Source organism: Sorex fumeus, unplaced genomic scaffold, assembly GCF_029834395.1.
Source record: "Sorex fumeus unplaced genomic scaffold, SorFum_2.1 ptg000041l, whole genome shotgun sequence".
In the NCBI taxonomy this organism is placed as follows: Eukaryota; Metazoa; Chordata; class Mammalia; order Eulipotyphla; family Soricidae; genus Sorex; species Sorex fumeus.
In genome coordinates this window covers 6,314,116-6,336,543 of record NW_026606098.1, presented here as the reverse complement: position 1 = coordinate 6,336,543, position 22,428 = coordinate 6,314,116, and the positions used below count along the sequence as shown (strand labels likewise).

Sequence of the window (22,428 nt, the reverse complement as noted above, 5' to 3'; positions counted from 1 at the left end):
TACAACAGGTCTGTGTGGTGTGTTGGGGGAACGTGGGGGGCTGGGTGGTGGGGCCCACAACCCTGCTCTCTCGGAGAGGCTCGGGGAGCCCTGCAGTGTCCTGTCCCTGCGTCACAGCTCTGTGGGGGCAGCCCTCTGCCTGCAGACCTACACCCCCATGCTGGGGGCTCAGCCACTCTGTTTAAGGCTGGCCAGTTAGGGACCCCAACGGTAGCTATAGAGGGTGCAAAGACCAGGTGTCTGAGAAAAGTCAGACGCAGCTGGGGAGAGGCCCTGGAATCAGCTTCCAAGAGCACCTGGTGGAGGTCTCTCTTATTTGCACACACAAGGTTGTGGACGTGGTACAGGGCAGCTGACTGGAGGCCGTCGTGGCACTTGGAGGGGTGCACATGGGGTGGGACTTGTTCTGGGGTCATGCCAGCCCCCTGGAGGGTCCCCAGCAGTAAGTGGCCCCCAAGTAGGGGAGGCATTCAACTTTTATTGGGGTCAGAGTGTGCACCCAGGCAGGGGCTGTCAGCTCAGTCCGCACAGGGGGTGCCCACACGGCAATGGGCCTCCGGGAGCACCAGGAAGGGGTGGGGGCAGGACCCACAGAGGGAGGCCACGGGCTGGAGCCGCGTGGGGCGGGCCGGGAGGGGCGTGGCCAGGGACAGGCTGGGTGGGGTGGGCCTGGTCAGGCCAGGGCACTGGGTGTGGTGCCGCTGGCGGCACTAGCAGAGCCAGCGGATGAACCTGTCGAAGAAGCTGGGTTGCACCAGGCTGTCATAGTCCTTCTCGCGGAAGACGGCAGCCGCATCGCCCAGGCTCAGCTTGGTCAGCACCTCGGTGTCCACGTCCGCGCCCACGGCCACCACCGTGGGCACCACATTCTCCTTGCGCATAGAGTGCAGTGCCTCGTTCAGGCTGAGGTTGCCCGTGACACCGTCGGTGATGAAGACGAAGGCCAGCTCTGCATGGCGCCGGGCACCCCCCTGCCCACGCTGCGCCACGTGGTTGACGGCATGCACGATGCCTGCGCCCACGTGCGATGCCGAGTCCAGGTAGCGTGCGTTGTCCAGTGCCTCCTGCACCTGCGCCAGGTTGGACGTCAGTGGGAAGACCACCTGCTGCTCGCCCGCCGCCCCGAACTGCAGCAGTGCCAGGCGCGCATTCAGAGGGTCGTCATCCCCGCGGGCCAGTGTCAACCGCCGCGACGTGGCCTCCACCAGGCGCAGTGCCTTGCGGAAGTTCTGCTCGCCCAGCCTCTCGGAGCCGTCCAGCAGGAAGACGATGTCCACTGGCCGCTGCGTGCACTGGGCCACATACAGCTCTGGGGGGAGACGTGGGGCCTGTGAGCCCGCCTGCCCAGCGCAGGGCGCCCAGTGAGGTCCCCAGCTCCTCTGCCCTGCCTCTTCAGGTCGGATCCCCCTTCCCTGGGGGCTGCACCCAGCTCAGTATCAGTGGAGACCCCCGCCACAGTCTACAGGGGTCTCCTCTCACCATCGGCTGACCCTGGGGTAGGAGTTCCCGAGCTCTTGGAAGCAGGATTGAGTGGCTCTGGGGACCCTCAGTGATAGGTGCCCACGGCCCAGCTTTGGGCGACCCTAAGCGCCAGGCATCTACCAGTGAGCAGTGCCCACAGCCCATCCCAGCTCTGTGTTCAGCCCCCACCTGTCAGGGTCTGGGAGACGTGCCAAGGGCACTGCTGGGGATGATCGTTTTTAATGAGCTTATTAAAGATGTAGCTTATTTGCAAACGAAGAACAACTTCTCTAAACCCAGCCAGTTCTACCGGTGCTTCTAGCAAATTCTCAAGCTCCGTCTGTCTTGCACATCCCTAGGGGCACTGATGAACGCGGGTTTGGGGTGGCAGTGGGGGGCTAGCCCCCCCCAGACCCTGTTCTCACCACCGCCTCCTGTGCAGAAGGGGGTCTGGGTGTGCCTGCTGGGGGCTGGGGAGCCAGGGGAACCTGTGGCTTGGCAGAACTCGGGGGTCAGTATGCTGAGATGAGTGAGGCATCCCTGGTGAGGAAGGGGACCCGCAGGTCGGGACAGCTGCTCAGCTCCTGACTGCCCCAGGTGGATGCCACCTCAGAGTGTTCACAGGAGAGGGCTGCAGCCATGGGAGCTGGGAGCAGGAAGGGCCTCAGACGCGGGACGGACCCATGTACCCTGGGAGTGTGGATCAGGGGCCTCGGGTGGGGCAGTTTCACTGCTGGGCACTGGTGGTCTGGGTGCGGCTCCCACGGAGGGTCAGCAGAGTGCCAGAGGCACCCCGGAGTCCCCCACAATGTCCCTGTGCACCAGCTTAAAGGTGTCAATGAAGAGCTCCGTCCAGTGTAGCCGCTCGCCCCCAGTGGCAAACTTGGCCCGTTCGGCAGTGTAGACCAGCGTGGCCACCAGCCTGGAGTAGGTGGCCGGGTCCCCGCTGAGCTCGGTGGTGTTTAGCAAGTGTTGGATCAGGGGGGCGGTCCCAGGGAAGGAGGTGTCCCGGCCCTCTTCCGAGTGCAGGGAGGTGACCGCCGGCTCGCCGGGCCGCGCACCATCTGCAGGGGCCAGAGAAGGCTTTGAGGGACCTGCTGGCTTGTGGGAGCGCTCTGCACTGGGACATGGGGACAGGAGCCACGGCGGGGGCTGGCAAGCGTGCTAGATGAACCAGGGGACAGGCAGAGGGCGCCGGCAGCAGCACCCCAGAATGCCCTTGTACCGGGGGTCCCCGTTTATCCCCCAACTGTGGTGATGGGTAGAGAAGATGCTCCTTGAGGTCGTCCTGACTCCACACGGGGCTCAGGATGCAGACACCATCCCTCTGACCCCAGGGCTCAGGACTGACTGGGGTGCCGGGAGCTGTTTGGGGAGCTCCAGCCCTCAGATGGTCCATGCCTGTGGATGCTGAGCCCAGCAGTGGCTGTGGGAGTGAGGCTGACTAGGTTGGGGGTCATGCCCAGTCCTGTGTGCTCAGGCCAAGCCCACAAGCTCCACCAGCACCCTGAGGGAGCCTGGAACATGGGCAGGACCCACCCAGGCTGCAGGTAGGCTACAGGTTGGTTCTGGGAAAGTTTCTCTCACTTGAGGAGGGGGAGCTCTGGAATTGGGAGGACGAGGTTCTCCCTGAGGGCTGCCTCTGCACTTTGGAGACTGGAGACTCGGGGGAAGCGGATCACCTGACTCAGCTCCCCCATTCCCTGCGAGACCAGTCACCCAACAGCAGAGCCACACAAGGACACAGAAAGGACACTCCTCTCAAGCTCTCTGGGCTGATGTGGAAGCCACAGCAGACATCCGGCAGTGTTTGAGCGACCCGCTCCTGCGGTGAGCAGTGCTCAGCATCTGACTATGGTCCACAGGTTCAGGAAGGTCAGCCTAGCCCCGAGCGTCTGAGGGTGGGGCACCCAGGAGATGACCATGGCTGCCCCAGCCCTCCATGTCCGATGCCATCTGCAGCCGGCTCCTTGGGCATCTTGCCGGATCAGCCAAGCCCCAGCCCGGCCCATTTCCCCTTCTGCAGACCATTTCCCAGGCAGCACCCAGGTGGACCCAGCACCCCCTGCCACCCCCCACTCTGGGGCTGAGATTAGGGTCCTACCCATGCCTCATCCTGGACTCCCAGGACCCCGAGGGACAGCCCTGGGTGTCCATAGCCTTGCAGCATGCAGCCACATTGGGGACACAGAATCCCTAATGTCCCTCTGCCCCAGAGAGAGGAGGGGGCTGCCAGCAGCAGCTCTGGCTGGTTGGGTGGCCAGGTGGTCTTCATGCTGTGCTCACACCCTCCTTCAGAGCCCCATTCCTGGGCTGTGGCAACCATGGGCACCTCCCCTCCTATGCTGGGGCACCCACCCAGCCGCCACCTCTGGCTGTGGGCTCCTGTCCAGGGGTTGCAGGGATCCTTGCTGGGGAGAGGCCTGAGCATGCTTCAGGGGGACCCTGCACAGCCCCGCCCCCCCGGAACCCCCCCAACCCGGGGTGCTGAGACAAGGACAGGGGTGTTACCTGCTTGGCAGGGGAGGTCTGGGCACACGATCTGGGGGTCTGGGAAGGAAAGAGGGCGGTGGTGAGCAGGTGGGTTGGCAGTGCCCAGCCCCGGCCGCCCCATGGGCAGCATCCTCACCTGGGCACAGCACGTCCTCCATGTCGTCGATGAAGCGCTCAGCCACCAGGTCGGAGAAGAGCGTCATGTTGCGCACCTGCTGCGGCTTGTTGCAGGCGATGGACGACAGGCTCTCGCTCTCGTGCTTCTCGTGGAACATGTCGCCAATACCAATGGCCGTGACGGTCACGTCGCGGTTGCACAGCGCCTGCAGGTGCAGGTCGTCGTCGCGCGGGTCGTGCCGGCCGTCGGTGATGACCACGGCGAATACGCGCGTGCCCTGGCGGCGGCTCTCCTTGATGAGCCGGTCGTAGGCGAACTTGAGCGCCGACGGCGTCCACGTGCCACCCGCGATCCACTCGAGGCTGCGCACGGCCTCCTTGAAGCTGGACAGCGAGTCAATGCGCGGGTCGTCCAGCTGGATGGCCTCGAAAGTGCCCTCGTGGCTGTACTGGACCACGCCCACGCGGGTGCCTGTGGCGGGCGGGGTGGGTGGGGTGAGGGCGGAGCAGGCGCGGCCACTCCCTCCCTCCAGTCGCTCTGGGCTGTGCGCGGCTCCGTCCACTCTGCCGCTCACCAGTCTTGGACTTGGGGTCCTTGGCGATGGCACCCAGCCTGTTGACCACGTTGATGACGAAGTTCTTCTCCAGGGTGAAGTTGGTGTAGCCGATGCTCTCGGAGCTGTCGATGACGAACACCACGTCCAGGGCCCCGCAGCGCTTCTCGCAGTCTGCGTAAGGGGCGCGGCTCAGCAAGGACACGCCAAGCGCCGCGGACGCGCGAGCCCGCCCAGCCCCGCCCCGCCGGACTCACCACAGCAGCCGCACGTCTCCCGCACGTACGTCATGACGTCACACTCCTGCAACGCAGCAGCAGGCGTGCCACCAGAGTGGGCGACGAACCCAGAGCCCACGGACTTCCCTCCGACCCTGCCCACCAAGACCCGACCACGCCCACACCCCATGGCCACACCCACCCACGCCCACATCCCTGACTGCTCACACCTCTGACCACGCCCACCCGTTCCCTGACCACGCCCACTCCTGACCACACCCACCCACGCTCACAACCCACGGCCACACCCACCCACGACCACACCCCTATGATCACGCCCACACCTAACCATGCCCACCCGTGACCATGCCTGCCCACTCCCTGACCACGCCCACCTCCCTTCTGACCATGCCCAACTGTTATCACGCCCACAATGTCTGGCCACGCCCCTCCCTCTGACCTTGCCCTCCTCAGGCCGTACCTACCCTCTACCCCCTCACCTCCTGACCCCGCCCACCTCCGACCACGCCCATCTTCTGACCACGCCCTTCCCAGGGCTGTATCTACTCCCGACCCCACCCACCCTATGACCACGCCCTGTCCGTGACCCGGGTAGGCGGGTGTTCAGGCCCAGGCACCTACTGTGAGACCGGGGTCTCCGGGGGGTCCAGGTTCTCCCTGCAGGAGGGAGACGTGGGGAGGTCAGTGGGCCCTTCTCCACAGGCACTTTGGGGTCCCTGCCACCCTCACCCTCTTCCCGCCCGAGGGCTCAGAACTGGGTCCTACCTCAGGTCCTGGGGGTCCTCTCGGGCCTCGGGGGCCAGGCTCTCCAGGGGGTCCAGGATCCGCCTGCCGGGAAGAGGTGTCACTGCCGGGTGAGGGCACTGGGTGGCCGAGGGGTGAGGACACGGGAGGACATGGGGGCACATGGGGCTGGACACAGGGGACAAGGGGCGGGGGCACAGGGCAGGGACACGGGGAATACGGGGGTGGGGTAGGGGGGACATGGATGGGGGAAACGAAGGGACACAGGAGGACATGGAGCAGGTGCTCACAGGCTCGCCCTTCTCGCCTTTCCTCCCGCTCTCTCCTTTCAGTCCGAAGTCGCCTCTGCCGCCCTGCAGACACAGGGACATGAGCGCTAGCAGCCGGGCTGGGATGGGGCTGGGACTGGACTCGGGACTAGTGAGGGGGCTCACGGTACCCCCACCTGACATGCACACACGTACCTCGGGGCCTCGGGGGCCGGGCTCGCCTTTGTCACCCTAAAGAGAGAGCACGGGGGGATGGCTGTGACCCCACATCACCTCTGTACCACCCTGCTACACCCACCCCTCACTGTTCTTTTCCCTCCCTCCCACCCCTGCCAGCCCCTCCCCACCTCCCCCTGCCCCAGCCCCTCCTGTCCTCCGCTCTGCACAGTGGGGATCTTCCACTGGACTTACAGGCTCTCCTCGAGGTCCAGGGTAGCTGAATCCAGGTCTTCCAGGGTCTCCCTGAGGGGTGTGGGGCAGATGGATCAGACCGACTTGGGGGCCTCAGGACAGGAGTGCCCCCTGCCCCGGTGCAGGCCCAGCCTCTTCAGTGGGTGGGGTGGGGATTACCTTGGGGCCAGGTGGTCCTGACTCTCCACGGGGACCAGCATCCCCAGGGTCTCCTCGAGACCCCTGCAGGCAGAAAGTAGGGTGTCAGCACAGGTGAAGACCCCAGACCCTCATGCCCTCCATGCATGGGGGCTCACGAGTCTGCCTTTGGGTCCTGCCCCACTCACCTGCTTCCCGGGTTCCCCTAGGGCACCTTGGGGTCCTCTAGGTCCAGGCAGGCCTCGGTCCCCCTGCAGAGAGAGCGGCCTCATGTGGATGTGGGGCACCCGTGGACCAAGGTGCCAGGGGAAACAGAGGGTGCAGCACCCCCTCTCCTGGGTGCCCCCCATGGCCCACTGACCTTGGATCCTTTGTTGCCCACCTCTCCGGCCAGGCCCCGGGCTCCCTCAGGCCCAGGGTCCCCCTGTGAGGAGAGAGACTAAGCTAGAGACATGCCAGAAGCTTGGGAGTCCCTTTTTTCAGACAGGCCCCACCTCCCGGGCATAGGTGCCATGTTCCCACACTTGGGACCCCGGGCAGACAGGCTAGATGAGCTGTAGGAAGCTGGCCAGGACGTGCTTGGCCTGCCAGGTCTACACAGCGTCACACAGTAGTGCCACACGGCATCACACATCACTCAGTACACAATGCCCTACTTACAGCACACCACAGTGTCACGCAACACATCACATGGTGCATCACACGTGCCCCTGCTTGCAGGCTGGCTCCAGGGCAGGTGCGGGGTCCCCGCAGGCCTGCTCCTGTGGGCTGGGCTGTGGGACCCCTCCAGAGGGTGGGGGTGCTGGACACTCACCTTTTCCCCCTTGGTCCCATCACTGCCTGGGCCGCCCTTGGCCCCGGGGTCTCCTCTTCGGCCCTGCAGAGAAGGCATGTGGGTGGGGTCGCAGGGACCCACTCTGGAGACCCTGACTAGGGCCTCTCCTGGACTCAGGAATGGGGCTGGGGTCCAGGTGGGCTGGCGTGAGCATGTCCCCAGGGTCTGGTGATCTGGGTGCAGGCTAGGGTCCCCTCCAGCCCTCAATGTGTCCCCCGAGGTCCAGGGCACTGTCTACACATGGGGGGTCAGGGGGCGGGAGGCAAGCCAGGCACTCACAGGCTCTCCGCGGGGTCCTCGGGGCCCAGGGCCGCCCTTGGCTCCTTTCACGCCGGGGCTGCCTGGGGCTCCGCTGTTGCCTTGGTAACCCTGTGGGATGGACAGTCAGGACCGGAACACCGGGCACCCCACCCTGTGTGGCCCTTCATGAGGCACTTGCCTTGCTTCCTTTGGCCCCACTCTCTCCCGGAGGGCCTCTGCGTCCAGGCCGGCCGGCGTCACCCTGCAGGGTTGGAGCTGTCAGTGCGGCTGTGAGAAACCCAAACTCGGGTGGCCTGAGGGCAGAGCCCCTGGGAGACCCCCAAGGGAGGGTGCTCTGGCCACACAGACCCCCACTCCGGGCTGGGCTTCCGGGGCAGGCCTGATGGTGGGGCTTCAGGTGCTCAGAACCCGACATCTCAGAGCAGGGAGGGCGGCCCCCACACCCCGGGAAGGACCCCCACCCTGGGAAGGACCCCCACTCCCCCTGGAAGACCCTCACAGGTAAGGTCCCTCACAGCTCAGGAAGAACTCCACGGACCTGAAGGGCTCACACACCCCAGGAAGGACCCCCACACTGTGGAGGACCCCCACCCTGGAAAGGCTTACACCGGGAAGGACCCCCACACCCTGGGAAGGACCCCCATAACCTGGGATGGACACTCCATACCCTGGGAAGTGTCCCACATCCTAGGAAGGACCCCCCAACCCAGGAAGACCCCCACCTCAGGAAGGACTCCTAGTCCGGGAAGGACCTCTACACCCTGGGAACAGCACCCACACCCCGGGAAGGACTGCCACCAAAGGACAGACCCCACACCCCAAGTAGGACCCCACAGCCCTGGAAGGACCTCAACCCTGGGAAGGAAGGACCCCCATCCTGGGAAGGAACTCCACACCACGGGAAGGACCCACACACCCTGGGAAGGACCCCCATAACCTGGGATGGACACCCCATACCCTGGGAAGTGTCCTGCATCCTGGGAAGGACCCCCCAACCCAGGAAGACCCTCACCTCAGGAAGGACTCCTAGTCCGGGAAGGACCTCTACATCCTGGGAACAGCACCCACACCCCGGGAAGGACTCCCACAGCCCGGGAAGGACTCCCACCAAAGGAAAGATCCCACACCCCAAGAAGGACCCCACAGCCCTGGAAGGACCTCAACCCTAGGAAGGAAGAACCCCCATCCTGGGAAGGAACTCCACACCACGGGAAGGACCCCAACCCTGGGAAGGACCCAATCCCAGGAAGGAACTCCACACCACGGGAAGGACTCCCACACCCCGGGAAGGCCCCCCCACCCCAAGAAGGACCCCCCACTGTGGGAAGGACCCCCCACTCCTGGAAAGACCTCTACACTCTGGGAAGGACCCCCATACCCCGGGAAGGACCCCCACCACGGGAAGGACCCCCACATCCCGGGAAGGACCCCCACCCCGGGAAGGTACCCATACGCCGGGAAGGACCATCCCCACCCTGGGAACGCCCTCCACCCTGGGAAGGGCCCCTGGGGTGCTTCCCCTGGGCTGTCCGAGCTGGAACCCTGTGGCCTGGCCACGTGCCCCTACCTTGGCGCCTTGGTCTCCCTGCTCCCCAGGGCTGCCCGCTTCTCCAGGGTAGCCATCAGGGCCCTGCGGGGAAGGGGCTGCTTGACTGGGAGCCCAGGGAGCTGGGCCTGACCCAACGCCCGGCCTGCAGACTCCCTGCCCTCCCGAGCCCCAGACAGGACGGCATTGTAAGGAAGGGGCGACAGCTGCAGGGGCCGAGCAGGGGCGAGGGTGAGACCACACCTACCCGGCTCCCGGGATCCCCCTTGCATCCAGGAGGTCCAATGCGCCCCAGCTTGCCCTGCAGAGAAAGTGGACAGGAGAGACCTCAGGGCAGCACCAGGCCATATGAGAGTGTCACCCAGGGGCCTGGCCAGGTGGAGCATGTGTGCAGTGCCCCTTTGCACGTGTGTGCATATGTGTGCCTGTGTAATCGTGTGTACTGCTGAGTGCGTGCCTGTGATGTGTGTGTGCACGGCTGTGATGTGTGTGTGTGTGTACTGTGCGCACAGCTGTGGTGTGTGTGTACACCGCTGTGATGTGTGTGTATGCTATGTGCACTGTTGTGTTGTGTGTGTGCTGGTGTGTGCACACGGCTGTGATGTGTATATATGTGCATGGCCGTGATATGTGTGTGTGTGTGTGTGCTGTGCACTGCTGTGATGTGTGTGTGTGTGCACGGAGGCCTTGGTCCCCTCGCCCTCCCCCCTCCCCCACTCTGGTCTGGGCTCCGTTGCAGCCTGGGGTCCTGCAGGCAGGCCTCAGATTTCAGAGTGTTTCCTGGGCTCCGGCCAAGGTGCTGTTCTGGCTGAAATGCTTGGCAGCCCCCTGCTGTGAGGCGGGGGGTGGGGGGGTCCCTGAGGGTCCCGCAGGGCTCGTCCTGAAGGGCACAGGGCTGCTACCTTCTGTCCGTCAGTCCCGTTTTTGCCGGCCAGGCCAGAGGCGCCCTGAGGGGAAGGAAGGGCAGCTGTCAGCCCTCACCGCAGCCCCAGTGCTGGGAGTGGGGGCGCCACCCCCCCCCGACAGACCCCTTACCTTCCGTCCGTCAGCTCCGAATTCACCCTGTGCAGGAGAGAGGTGGGTTAGACCATGGCCGAGGGGCCAGCAGGCCCGAGGTGGTCACTCACGGTCACTCCAGTCCAGCAGAGGCGTCAGGAGAGGTCTGACCACAGGGCTTGTCTCACCTTCTCTCCTTTGAGACCGGGAACCCCCTGTGGAGGGAGAGGGGGAGCAGGGTTACAGGGGCCACCCATCCTGACAGAGGCCACCTGCCCCCACCCCCCAGGGGGCAGCTCTGTCAGTGCTATGTCCCCATCACTGGGCAGAGAGCGACTTGCCTTGGGTCCAGGGAATCCGATGGGACCCTCGATGCCTGGGTCTCCCTGCGGAAGAAGAACAAAGGGCCAGAGGTGACCCTCGCCCAGGGAGCTGGGGTGGGCAGGTGGCTGGGGGGGGGTGGCTGGGGGCACACGCACCTGTCGTCCCTTCTGTCCAGGCTCGCCCGGCTCGCCCATGTTGCCCTTGGCACCCTGGAAATGACAGGAAGAGGTCAGCAGAGCAACAGGGGAGGGGTGGCTGGGCCCTCTAGTGGTCCCCGGGTTCCCTCACTCCCCACAGGGCAGCTGTGTCCGAGGGTCCTGGCCGGCGATCCCGGACTGCCCTCTCCGTCTGCCTGCGTGTCCACCTGCTTAGCACTGAGTATCGGATGATGAGTCTGTCCTCAGGGCCATGCAGGCTTGGGCTGGGCATCACGTGTCACCGGACACCCCGGGGCTCCCCAGGAGCTGGGCGGCCACGGCCAGCTTGGCCCTCAATGCAAAGGGGGCCGGCAAGGGGGCAGGGAGAGGCCGCGGCGGGGGGACGCCTGGGAGCCGCCAATTCCCCCAGGGTCCCCACATCCTGTGTCAGGCTATCTGGGGGTTCCCCCATGAGGCCTGGGGGCTCATACATCAGGGGGCTGAAGTCGCTGGTGGGTGCTTGCTCCTGGGCCGGAGTGCTGGACACCTTGGGAGCTCAGCCCACACTGCGGTGTGAAGCTGGGAGGGTTTGTCCTGACCCTCTGTGGCGGCTTCTCGTGCACCCCCTCCTCCGAGTTCTAACCCCGCCTCAGGTTTCACCCCCCTCCTCCCATCTGCACCTCAGTTCTCCCCCACCACCGCCTCAGTTCTTATGCCCCACTGGTGGTTTCTCGCCCAATAGAGTGCTCTCAGCAGGCCATCCTCCTGAGACCAGTGTCCCCTTGCTTAGCGGCTGGTTAGCAGGGGCTGAGTGGGGGAGCCCAGGACGGACAGGGTCAGGCTTTGGGGGCGTCTCACCTTCTGTCCACGGTACCCCTTAGGGCCGGGCGCACCCCTGATCTCCAGACAGCTCACTTTGTAGCACTGCAATGAGAGGGTGGTCAGGCCTGCTGGGGTCTCCCTCAGTGCCTGGTGTCCAGTGCCCGCCTCCTCCTCCCTCTCCATGGGCAGGGGCAGGGGCAGCGGGCCAGGCTGCAGCCAGGGCCGGCGTGGACACTCACCTCCCCGTAGGCTTCGTGTTTCTGTGTGGGAGAGAAGGGAGAGTCTGATGAGTGGGAATGGGCCTCAGCCCCGCCGTGTCCTCCCGTGCCAGGGGGGAAACCGAGGCCGGCGGCTCACCATGACCCGGATGATGCGGTTGATGGTGTCCTGGTCCATCTCGGAGTCGGGCCGGATGGTGACGTAGCCGTTGCGATAGAGCTCGTGGGGGACGCTGGCCAGGTCCCGCAGGCCCTGTTCGTGCAGCCGCTGGCTGGGGGACACGGCGAACAGCCGAATGCCCTCATCGCGGGCGCGCTCGGCCTGTAGCTTGAGGCCGCCGCACGGGCTGCCAGTGACGTGGCCATCGGTGATGACCACGGCATAGGCCACGGCGCCCTTGCCCAGGAAGGGCCGCACCTGGCGCGTCATGTTGGCGATGGCGCAGTCGGTGAAGGTGCCCCGCCGGATGGACACGATACTGCGCAGCCTGCCCAGGAAGGAGGCCCGGTCACTGTCGGGCGGGCTGAACTCCTGCACCACGTCCGAGAAGTGCAGCCCGCCCAGCCGCCAGCTCAGCACCACCTGGTCCAGGTATAGCTGGTCCTGCAGCTGGCTGGTCAGCTCCACCACAAAGTCCTGCATGTGCTGCAGCAGCCGGTCCGTGGGTGGCTGCATGGCCACACTCTCTGATGTGTCCAGCACGAAGTACACGTACACCGGGCAGTGCGCCTTCTCTGGGGGGGGGGGGGGCACAGGCACGTCAGCCCCAGACGCAGCCACACGGCCCCGCACTGCTTCCCCTCTGCAACACGGCCCTCCACGCTGCCCCTCTGCCATGCCCACAGCCCAGTCCCCTGTGCTACCTCCTTCCCCTCCCTTCCCCTCCCCTCCCCGAACCCAAGAGCAGCCCCCTCCCCTCTCCTCCCCTGCACACACCCACAAGTCCCCCTTGATCCCCAGCCCTTCCCCTGGTCCCTGTAGAAACCTGGGCAGTTGTTGCTTCTGTCTGAGGTTCCGGGTGCGATGACCTCCTGCTGCTGGGCATGGAGGACCCCCAGGAGCCCCCAGAGCAGGAGGGCGGGGCAGAGGCCTCTGAGCATCTTGATGCCACCTGAGTGCCCTGGTGACCTGCAACAGGAGTGAGGTCCCTGCAGAGTGACCACCGCCCGGCCCTCCTGTCCAGGTCGCACAGCGTCCCCTGCAGAGAGGCCTTCATTGGGTCCTCCTGTCCCATGGACACACGGTGGCGTGGGCCTAGGCTGCTGCCCCCAGGTCACACCACCACCAACTGTGAGGGTGCAGGAGCTCAGGTTTGGGCTTGGTCCCCCTTGCCCCCACACTGGCCATTGGGGGGGACTGGAGGGGATGGGAGAGCAGAGTGTGGAGGGCCGCTCCTGCACAGGCAGGACTCCAGGTCCTGGACTGCAGGGAAGGGACGTGTCCACACCCCTTTCTCTCTTTCACTAACACACTCTACCCCTTCACTCACACAGACAATCCACCCCATCCTCCCTCCCTGACACAGACACACACAGACACAGAGACACAACTCACCCCATCGTTCAGACATCATCCACCCCGTCATACACCACTTTGGAGGGTCACACCCGACAGTGCTCAGGGGTCACTCCAGGGGACTCGGGGGACCATATGGAATGCTGGGAGTTGAACCCGATCGGCCATGTGCAAGTTCCCTCCCTTCCGTACTATCCTCTGGCCCCAATTAAAAAATATGTTTTGTTTTATAACTTCTCTTTTGTTGATTCCAAAATAAATGCTTTCTTTTAATGGTTTATTTCTTCAGGTGAATCTCTTTGAACTTGCACTACTCAGAAGCTGACTGGGCTCCTTGTATGTTCCTATTCCTGTCATTCAGAAGATTCGAGATGTCTGGGGCTAGAGCAATAGCACAGCGGGGAGGGTGTTTGCCTTGCACGCGGCTGACCCAGGTTCGATCCCCAGCATCCCAAAGGGTCCCCCAATTATCGCCAGGAGTAATTCCTGAGTGCAGAGCTGGGAGTAACCCCTGCACAACGCCGGGTGTGACCCAAAAAGCAACAACAACAAAAAAAGCTGGTGACCTTTCTTTCTCCAAAGGCCTGTCTCTCTTTCCCTGCTGCTCTCCTTGGCCCCCTCATGCTGACAGCAGCCCTGAGGACTTCAGGGAACTGGCTTCCACCTTGGAACCCAGGAGCTCCTGGTCCTTGGGTGGGAGGGGAGGAGCCCCTGCCGTGGATCCGTGGGCCTTTTCTTTAGTCTCTGCTTTCCGTCTCTCAACGGACAGTGCCCTGTCTCCAGAGCTGTTGCTTGTTCCTGTGTTTGCTCGAGCCTGCTTTAGAATCCAACAAAATCTCCATCTCAGTTACTATACTTTTCAGTTCCATCATTTCTTTGTGGATTCTATTTAGGTTTTGTTGATATTTCTATTTTCCCTAACATTATTTTCTGAACTTTCTTTTCTTTCTTTTTTTTTGAGCATCTAAAAATGGTGGTTTTGATGCCATCCTACCATGGGCGGGGCTCTCTGGGCCATCCCTGTCTGCTCCTCTGCCTTGTGATGTGGTTGAAAAGGATAACTTTAAATATAGTAACACGGAACTGGATTATAATAACACGGAGCCCAATAATGTGAAAACTAGACCCTGCCTGGGTTTGCTGTGTGTGGCTGTCCTCTGGAGTCTGTGCCTGCAGGACAGGTCAGGAAGATCAGGACACAAAGGGCAAAGCCCACCTGGCCACATCAGCTGGTGCTGATAAAATTCAGCCTTTCCATGATGAAAGCACAGCAGTCCCGGGACAGAAGGAATGACCTCGACCCGACGAGGGCAGGAGAGACCCCCTCAGTCCATCCCTGCTCTGTGCACCCCCTCTCTAAGAGGATCAGAGCCACACAGGGGGAGGGGTAGTCTACCAACAGCAGCCAGACAAGAAAAGTAAATAATGTCATCAGTGCTGAGAGACAACAGTGAAATCATCTCTGCTCACGTTGAAAATGACTGTATAGGTAGGAAACCCTGAAGTTTCTGCAGAGGGGCAGGGGAGATTTCAGCCCCCGGCACCTCCTGAGGTCCCCTGGCCCCGACCATAGAGCCAGGAGTAAGCTCTGAGCATTGAGCTTAGCAAAGTGTCCATTCATAAAAGTCATTTGTATATCTACACAAAAACAACGAACCCCAAAAAGAAATTTAAAAAAAATTTATGTAACCTAACCAAAAATGTGTAGCATACTTAGAAGCTGCCTTTACCAAAGAGGTGGAAGGTTCTGTTGGTTGGGGGATCAGGGCTTCTCCCAACTCAGTGCTCAGGGGTTTCCATGCTCAGTGCCTGTTACACCAAGCTCACATACTCCATTCTCAGTGCTCATGGATACACCAAGATCAGTGCTAATGTTACTTCCAGATAAGTGCTCAGGGAAACTCCCAGCTTAGTGTTAGATTGCTCACAACTCAGTGCTCAGGGATACTCCCAGCTCAGTGCTCAGGACGTGCCCAGTGGTGCTGGGAGGTCATATGTTGCTGGGAATTGAACCCAGGTCTCTGGAAATTTTTAACTAATTCCTCTGGCCTTGGGAGACTACTGGAAACTTCAACATTTCTGACAGGAATGAAGAAAAAGATCAATGAAAGAAATGCCACGATTATGAGTTAGAAGCTCTAACATTAATATGTGAATGATACCCAGAGTCATATGCAGACTCTGTACAATCCTTATCAATGTCCCAATCATCATTTTTGCAAGAATAGAAAAGCTTATAAAGAATATGTAAGGAGATAACCTGAGAAAAGATCCAAAGTGGAGAACTCATACTCCCTGGCTTCCAGAGGTACTACTAACACCATGAAAATCCAGTGTGGGCCTGGTGTGGAAATCTGCCACAGAGCCCAGAGGAAAGAAGAGGCTCTAGACCAGAAGCAAGCTATTCCCTGAAGGTCCCCCACGTAGGCCGGCTGCCGGCCACACGCCAGAGAGGAAGCCGGGCCTTGCCTCGCATCAGACCCTGCAGTGGACTCATGGCCCAGTGCCGACGGTCGTCCCGAAATCTACAAACTCACAGAAGGAAAACAGGCAACGAGCAAGGGAGCAAGGCTGGTGGCTCCTGGGCCATGGCGTCTAAGCACATGGAAAGAAGAAAAAAAATCGACAAACGATTTTGTGAAATGAAACAAAAACTGTGCATCTGGACCCTGTCCAGAGCCAAAAGGCTACTCAGAGAAGAGAGAACTGTGGCCAGCATGGACGTGGTCGGAGACCATCGTCAGGAGGTCGAGAGATGAGAAGGCAGGAAGCCCAACAGGAAAGCAGAGGACGCTGGCTGGCGTGGCCCGATGGCACTCAGGGCGGCTCCCCTCGGAGCGGCCACCCCATGCAGAGGGGGGGTCCACCACCCCCCAGATGTGAACTGGGCACTGCGTGCGCTGACAAGCTCTGGGAATCCGGCTCCCTGTGCGAGACAGTGGGAGGCACCCATGAGGGGCGGAAGGCAAGGTCAGGAGGTGGCCCTGTCCACGGTGGCCCCCACGGGGTTTGGCAGGCAGCCGTGCTCAAGAGAACGCAGGCATCCACAAGAGGGCACTGCTCAGCTGCGGAGGACACCGCCGCAGGAGGCCTCTGGGAAGTGGCCCTCAGGGAGGACAGGAGGGCCCCTAGGGTAGCCTAGGGCAGGTGGAGGGCTCAGGTGGGCAGGGCTGGGCCGGAGCACTGCCACCCCTTCCAGAGGTACTGGGGTGGACGGAGCTCGGTCCTGGGTGCAGGAGCAGGTCGTAAATGCGGGAGGGGATTTGGGGGGGTGGCTGGGGTCAGGCACCTCTGGGGCACGCCCTGAACCAGGGCCCACCCTGTGCTGTGTCCATGAGCCCGAGGAGCCCAGCAGGGACCGAGCCCTAGTGACCCGAGCTGTATGGGTCCCACCACTGTGTCTGGGGTGTGGCCAGGCCTAAGCCTCCTGCAGGGAAGGGGGCTATGGGGAGCACGAGTGGGGGCAGAGTGTGGGCCTGAGGCTGGTTCCCTTGCCTCCCCCAGGGGCAGGCCCGGGGAAGATGGGCCCTGGAAGTTGGGGGACCTCGAGTAGGCGGCAGAAGCAGCCGGAAGTCCAGCCCAGGGCTGAGGGTGCTGCCCTGCCTTTTGGCAGGAGCCCAGAGCCCAGGAGACCCCAGAGGCCATGCCTGTCTTCTGGGCTCACTGCGTCTTCACTCTCTGGGAGGGTGGGGAGGCCCATGTGCTCCCGCCACCCCCACCCCAGCAGCCTCCCGGGCCTCGGAGTGTGGCTAAGTCTCCTGCACCCACTAAAGCGGGCCTGGGGCAGCCCCCCTGGTGGAAGGGGGCAGGGAGGCTCTGGCTGGGACCCAAAGGCACTAAGGGGGCTGCAGAGAGAAGGGGCACGGGCTAAGGCTAAGGCTAGGTGGTCCTAGGCAGTAGGAGTCCCAGGCAGCTAGGCAGTCCCAAGCAGCTAGGGGATCCCAGGCAGTAGGGGGTCCCAGGCAGTAGGGGGTCCCAGGAAGCTAGGGGGTCCCATGTGGCTAGGGGATCCCAGGTGGCTAGGGGATCCCAGGCAGCTGGGGGGCCCAGGCAGCTAGAGGGTTCCAGGCAGGAAGGGGTCCCAGGAAGGAGGGGGCCCCAGGCAGCTAGGGGGTCCCAGGCAGCTAGGGGGTTCCAGGCAGCTAGGGGGTCCCAGGCAGCTGGGTGGCCCAGGCAGCTAGGGGGTCCCAGGCAGTAGGGGCTCCAAGGAAGCTAGAGGATCCCAGGCAGCTAGGGGGTCCCAGGAAGCTGGGGGTTCCAGGCTGCTAAGGGGCCACAACAGTTAAGGGGGCTCAGTTACAGGCCGTTGGCAGCTGAGGGTGTTTGCCGGGGGACCCAGGGGGAGTTCAGTCTGGCCCAAGGCGCGGGAGTGGCCCCCTGCTCAGACCCCAGCAGCCAGGCCCAGGCCCCGCAGAGTGGGCGCGGGGTCCCGGGGCGCTTACCCGAGCCCGCGGCGCTGGGGCGTCCGTCCGACCGCGACGGGAACGTCCACGGCGGCTGGGTCCGGGTCCAGACGAGCGGGAGGGAGCGAGGGAGGGAGGGAGGGGCTCCGCCGGGGCCGCCCCTTACTCTGCCCCGCCCCGCAGCGATGGCGACAGCCGCCACCAGGAGGCGCTGCGGCCCCGTGGGAAGGGGAACGGGGAGGGGGAGAGAGGGGAGGGGGGAGGGGGGAGGGAGGGAGCAGCACGGTGCAGGTGAGTGGACGGGAGAGGTGGGGGTACGGGTGGGTTACAGGCCGGTGACATGGGTGCAGAGAGGAATAGGTCAGAAGAAGCAGGAGGGGGTGGGCGCGGTCAGGGGGTCGGGGAGGGAGGAAGGACCCCAAGAGGCCAGGTCAGGGGGCTGCTGTGTTCCCCCATGCTTTCTGTGCCCCTGGGGGGACCTGAGGACCTGGTCAGGCAGTGTGGAGGTGTGGGGGCCGCAAGGGGCCACACCCATCCTCCCCACTCTGTCTCCCTTGGCCTCCTGCCCCACGGGGTGTCAGAAGGTCCGGCAACCGAAGTGCCCAGACAGCTGTGCTGGCCAGCCCTGATCACAAGCCGCCTCCGGGGTGTCTGTCTCTGCCTGTCTTTCACCCCGAGGCCACAGGGTCTCATTCAGTCTCCAGGGCTGCTAAGGCTGTGGCCCCAGGGAACACACCGCCTGTCCCCTGGGGCCCAGAGAGGAGGTGGCCTCCATCCACTGAGGCCAGCAAGATGGTTGCGGATAAATGGCTGAGGTCAGTTCTAGAACCTTCCTGCCAGCGCACCTCATGCCCACTTTCACTCTGTCCCTGGCTCGCTCCCTGCCCGCTTCCTCTTCCCGTGGCCACTTGGGTCTGGTTCTCTCATCAGCAGTGTTTGGGCCACACCCAGTTGCTCAGGACTTACTGCTGGTCTGTGCTCAGGGACCCACGCAGGGCCAGCCCCCTCCCCGTCCTAGGACTGGCCCAGCTGCCCCCTTGGAGGGTCCCAGTCTGTTGCTGCAGGTATCATCTTTCTTGGACAGACAAGTGAATAAAAAGCCCTTGGGTTAATCTCCAGAACTCAGAAAGAAATTCGGTTTTGATCATTTTACCAGTTCTTTCGCTACTCTAAGAAGCCTGGGTAGAGCGGGCCGCCACTGCCCCACAGCCCAGCCCCAAGGACCGAGCCTGGCGGGCCCCCACTGGCCCCCCTTCACACCCTTGGACCCTTCTGTCCCGAAGCTAGGGGTCTCCTCCCCTCTCCCACCTTGCACAGGGATCCTCCTGCCTCCTGCTGATGTTCTGGGGGCAGTGCTGGCCCAGGGCCCCTGGGGTGAGGCTGAAGTCCTGCCTGAGTGGGTGGGACGGGGTCTACACTGAGGTCTGGGGGGCTGGGCTGCCTGTGTCCAGGGCATGGGGCCCACTGAGGCACACAGTGTGTGCTTGTGTGCTGAAAGTGCACCCGAGTCAGTCAGGGGGACATCAAGTGGGCCCCTAATGGGCTGTCACCCCCTCTCGAAGCACCCCTCCCCCCAGAGAGGTGGTGTGGGCACTCTGCCCCTCCCCACAGAGAAGAGGTCCCTTCCTCTCTGGGGTCCCCTTCTGGCAGAGAGGAACCCTTAAGTGGGTCTAAGTAGAAGCAGCTGGTGTTGGGAGGAGCCGCCCAGGGCTGTGTGGGGTCTGTGAGGGGAGGGGGCTGTGAGGGGAGGGGCCTTCGAGAGAGGGGGTTGTGAGGGGAGGGGCTGTGAGGGGAGGGGCTTTAAGGGAGAGGGGCTTTGAGGGGGAGGGACCTGTGAGGGAGGGGGCTGTGAGGGGGGAAGGTTCTGTGAGGAGAGGGGTCTTTAAGGGGAGGGGGCTGTGAGAGGAGGGGCTGTGAGGGGAGAGGTCTGTGATGGGAGGGGCCTTAAGGGAGGGGGCTGTGAGGGGGAGGGGGTTGTGAGGAGAGGGGGCTGTGAAGGGGAGGGAGCTGTGAGGGGGAGGGGCTGTGAGGGGGTGCCGTGAGGCATTCTGCTGGGCTGCTCTGGGCCTCACAAAGCCTGTGGGTGTCTTCTCAGGGAAAACCTGGTCTCACAGTGCTTGTCCGACCCCAGCACTGGGGTGGGCCAGGATGGCCCCTTTGCAGCAGCGAGGCGTGGGGTCCGATGGGGGGGCTCTGCTCTCTGCGACCCGGGAGCCCAGTGGGGACCTGAAGAACCTGCAGCTTCTCAGCCTGGTCTGTGAGCCATGGGCAGCACCTCAAGACCTCACTCTGCTGCACTCTGTCAGGGCTGGAGGGAGGGAGGGTGAGGCGGGGGGGGGGGGGCTCCTGGCACCCTCTGCCCAGGGACATGGTAGTGCCCAGGCTGCTTTCCATGAGGTCGGGGCCCTCAGCACCCCTCAGACTGGCCAGTGTGGGGAGCAGGGAAAGGGTGTCCACCTGCACGCTTGTGCACACGTGTCTCACATGCACATCTGTGCATAGGCGTATGTGTGCATGTGAGTGCAGTTACATGCAGAACCATTGCACACGTGTGCTTACAGAAGGTTATGTGTGCACATGTGAACAGCACTTACAGAGCATGTAGTGAGCATGTGCACACATTCAAGTGCATGCGTGTGCACACGTTTAAAGCTGAGCATGCATGTACACACGTATGTGTGGGCATTATGTGATGAGTGCGTGCTTGGTCTCCTGGAGTCAGGGGGGACATGCACGGAGCAGAGCTTCCCAGAACACTCCGTGGCTGAGATCAGCCGTGTGGCCGACATATGTTGCCAGACGGAGCTGGGGGTGCACAGGAAGCGGATTCCCTTGTTGAAAGCCCGTGTGAGCGAGCTGAGGGGGAGGGAGGCGCCGCTTCCTCTGACTCACACTGGGGTCTGTTTCCAATTACATGTGCTGGCACGGACACGTGTGTGGGGCTGGGGCCCAGGAGCAGCTGTCGGTTGTGGGCTCACCCTCACGTCCTCCAGTGTGGATCCGCATCCTCCAGTGTGGACCGCTCTGCCTCTGTGCACAGTGCCCTATGTCTCTGCACATGTGTTTTGTGAGTCTGTGCACGTGTGATTTATGTGCATACATGTTTTGTGTATACACACTTGTTCTGTGTCTGTGCACACATGCTCGGTGTGTGCACATATTCTCCATATTTGTGCACGTATGCTGAGTCTTTGCACATTTGCTCTGTATCTACATACATGTGCTGTCGGTGCATATGTGCTGAGTCTCTGTGCACATATGTGTTCTATGTCTGTGCACATTTGCTATGTGTCTACATACAGATTCTGTGTCTGTGAACACATGTGCTGTGTGTATGTGCACTGAGTCTCAGTGCACATGTGCTGTGTGTCAGTGCATACATGTTATGTGTCTGTGCACGTGTGTTCTGTCTGTGCATATGTGCCTTGAATCTCTGTGCAAATGTGCTGTGCATCTGCACACATGCTCTCTGTCTGTGTACATGGATTCTATGTCTGTGCATATGTACCCTGAGTCTGTGCACATCTGCTGTGTGTCTACATGCATGTTCTGTGTCTGTGCACACATGTTCTGTATACACACATGTTCTGCTCTGAGTCTCTGTGCACATGTGCTGGGTGTCTGTGCACATGTGCCCTGAATCTCTCTACATATGCTGTTTGTGCACATGTGTTCTGTGTCTGTGCACGTGTGCCCTGAGTCTCTCCATATGTGCCATTGCTGTTCTCTAGCTCACCCACTTTCCTCCTCTCTTCCGACCTGTCAGGCATGTCTGCCGTGTCTCACCTGCGACCCTTTGCCCCCGCTGACCCCTGTCCTCCTTCCTGCCGCTCTCATTCCCTCTGCTCTGCTGTGGTGAACATCCCATTCAGGGCAGGCCTGTCCCCTGCCCCTGCCCCGTCCCACCTCCTATGTCCCACCCCACCCCACGACTCCCGTGTCGCTTGCCCCTTTGCACACGGGTGCAGGCCTGACTCACAGCGCTGGTCTGACCCCTCTCCAGGGTGTGGACTGACACCGTGGGCCACATCCCGACAGTTGGCCCCCACCCTTGCACACAACAGGGGCTTGTGCCTCCGGTGTGACTCGCCAGCCGCTGCCACCCGCTGGCCCTCAGGCCTGACTGGGACAGGGCACGTGTCCCCATCCTCCTTCTCACACCCTCCCTGAAGACCGACTGCTCCCGCGCTGGCAGCCTCCTGGGTGAGTCACGGGGCGAGCTTGCGGCCAGCCTGGCTGCCCAGACCTGGCACCTCCCTGCACCAACGTCTGCGTCCTTTGAAGACAGGGGAGCGGCTTGGGCTGGGACCCGCTGGCAGGGGTGTTTGCGCGGGAAGAATGAGCCATGAGAGAGCCTGGTCACTAATGTCCCATGGAAAAGAGGCGGGTCTCTGCCCCCGAAGCCTCTCCTGTGGTTGGCACACAGTGCCAGGGGTCTGCGTCACCCGCACGGGGTGGCTGGCAGGGTGGGGAACCCCTGAGTCAATGCCTGTTCCCAGCTGTCACGTGTCCCTGCTCCCGTCACTCCTGTGAGCAACCTGGTCGCCCTCTTGTTCCACACGCCTCGAGACACACGTACACATATGAACCACACATACAGGAACAGTGACGCAGTACACATATGCACAATACATGCATACACGTGCAGTGAGGCTGGCAGAAGTGGTGAACCGGGCTGCCTGTCTCACTCTTGGGGACTCCTAGGGCTACCACTGTAGCTGCTGATGCCCCGATCCACACCCCTCTGCATGCCCCTTGCCTCTTGCACCCACATAGGTGCCCGTGCAGCTGTGCTTGGGACATGAACCTCACTGTGGGTGCACATGAGCTCATCAGCCCTCCCCACAGCAACTTTCAGTGAGCCAGTGCTCTGTGACGCTCTGTCATGCTCCATCACGCTCCATCATGCTCCCACACGCTCTGTCACTTTCCATCATGCTTCAT

At 62.6% G+C, this 22,428-nt stretch overlaps 1 protein-coding gene across 2 annotated transcripts; it reads right to left on the bottom strand.

Annotated features, from left to right (window-relative positions):
- Nucleotides 1–469: 469 nt before the first annotated feature.
- Nucleotides 470–17,578, bottom strand: COL6A2 (collagen type VI alpha 2 chain). 2 transcript variants are annotated; one of them, XM_056119343.1, is made up of 28 exons: nucleotides 17,524–17,578; nucleotides 12,552–12,694; nucleotides 11,705–12,300; nucleotides 11,587–11,607; nucleotides 11,384–11,449; nucleotides 10,544–10,597; nucleotides 10,406–10,450; nucleotides 10,253–10,279; nucleotides 10,104–10,130; nucleotides 9,971–10,015; nucleotides 9,316–9,369; nucleotides 9,090–9,152; nucleotides 7,701–7,763; nucleotides 7,541–7,630; nucleotides 7,241–7,303; nucleotides 6,788–6,850; nucleotides 6,615–6,677; nucleotides 6,448–6,510; nucleotides 6,289–6,339; nucleotides 6,073–6,108; nucleotides 5,899–5,961; nucleotides 5,630–5,692; nucleotides 5,486–5,521; nucleotides 4,883–4,928; nucleotides 4,647–4,799; nucleotides 4,091–4,543; nucleotides 3,973–4,011; nucleotides 470–1,309 (listed from the first exon to the last, which is right to left on the bottom strand). In XM_056119343.1, the coding sequence occupies exons 2-28, from the start codon at nucleotides 12,664–12,666 to the stop codon at nucleotides 711–713; spliced, it is 3,057 nt and encodes a 1,018-aa protein (XP_055975318.1). In that variant the 5' UTR covers nucleotides 12,667–12,694; nucleotides 17,524–17,578; the 3' UTR covers nucleotides 470–710. The 2 variants fall into 2 exon arrangements, with proteins under 2 accessions (XP_055975318.1, XP_055975319.1); XM_056119344.1 differs by lacking the exon at nucleotides 470–1,309 and adding an exon at nucleotides 2,156–2,525.
- Between the last annotated feature and the right edge of the window lie 4,850 nt (nucleotides 17,579–22,428).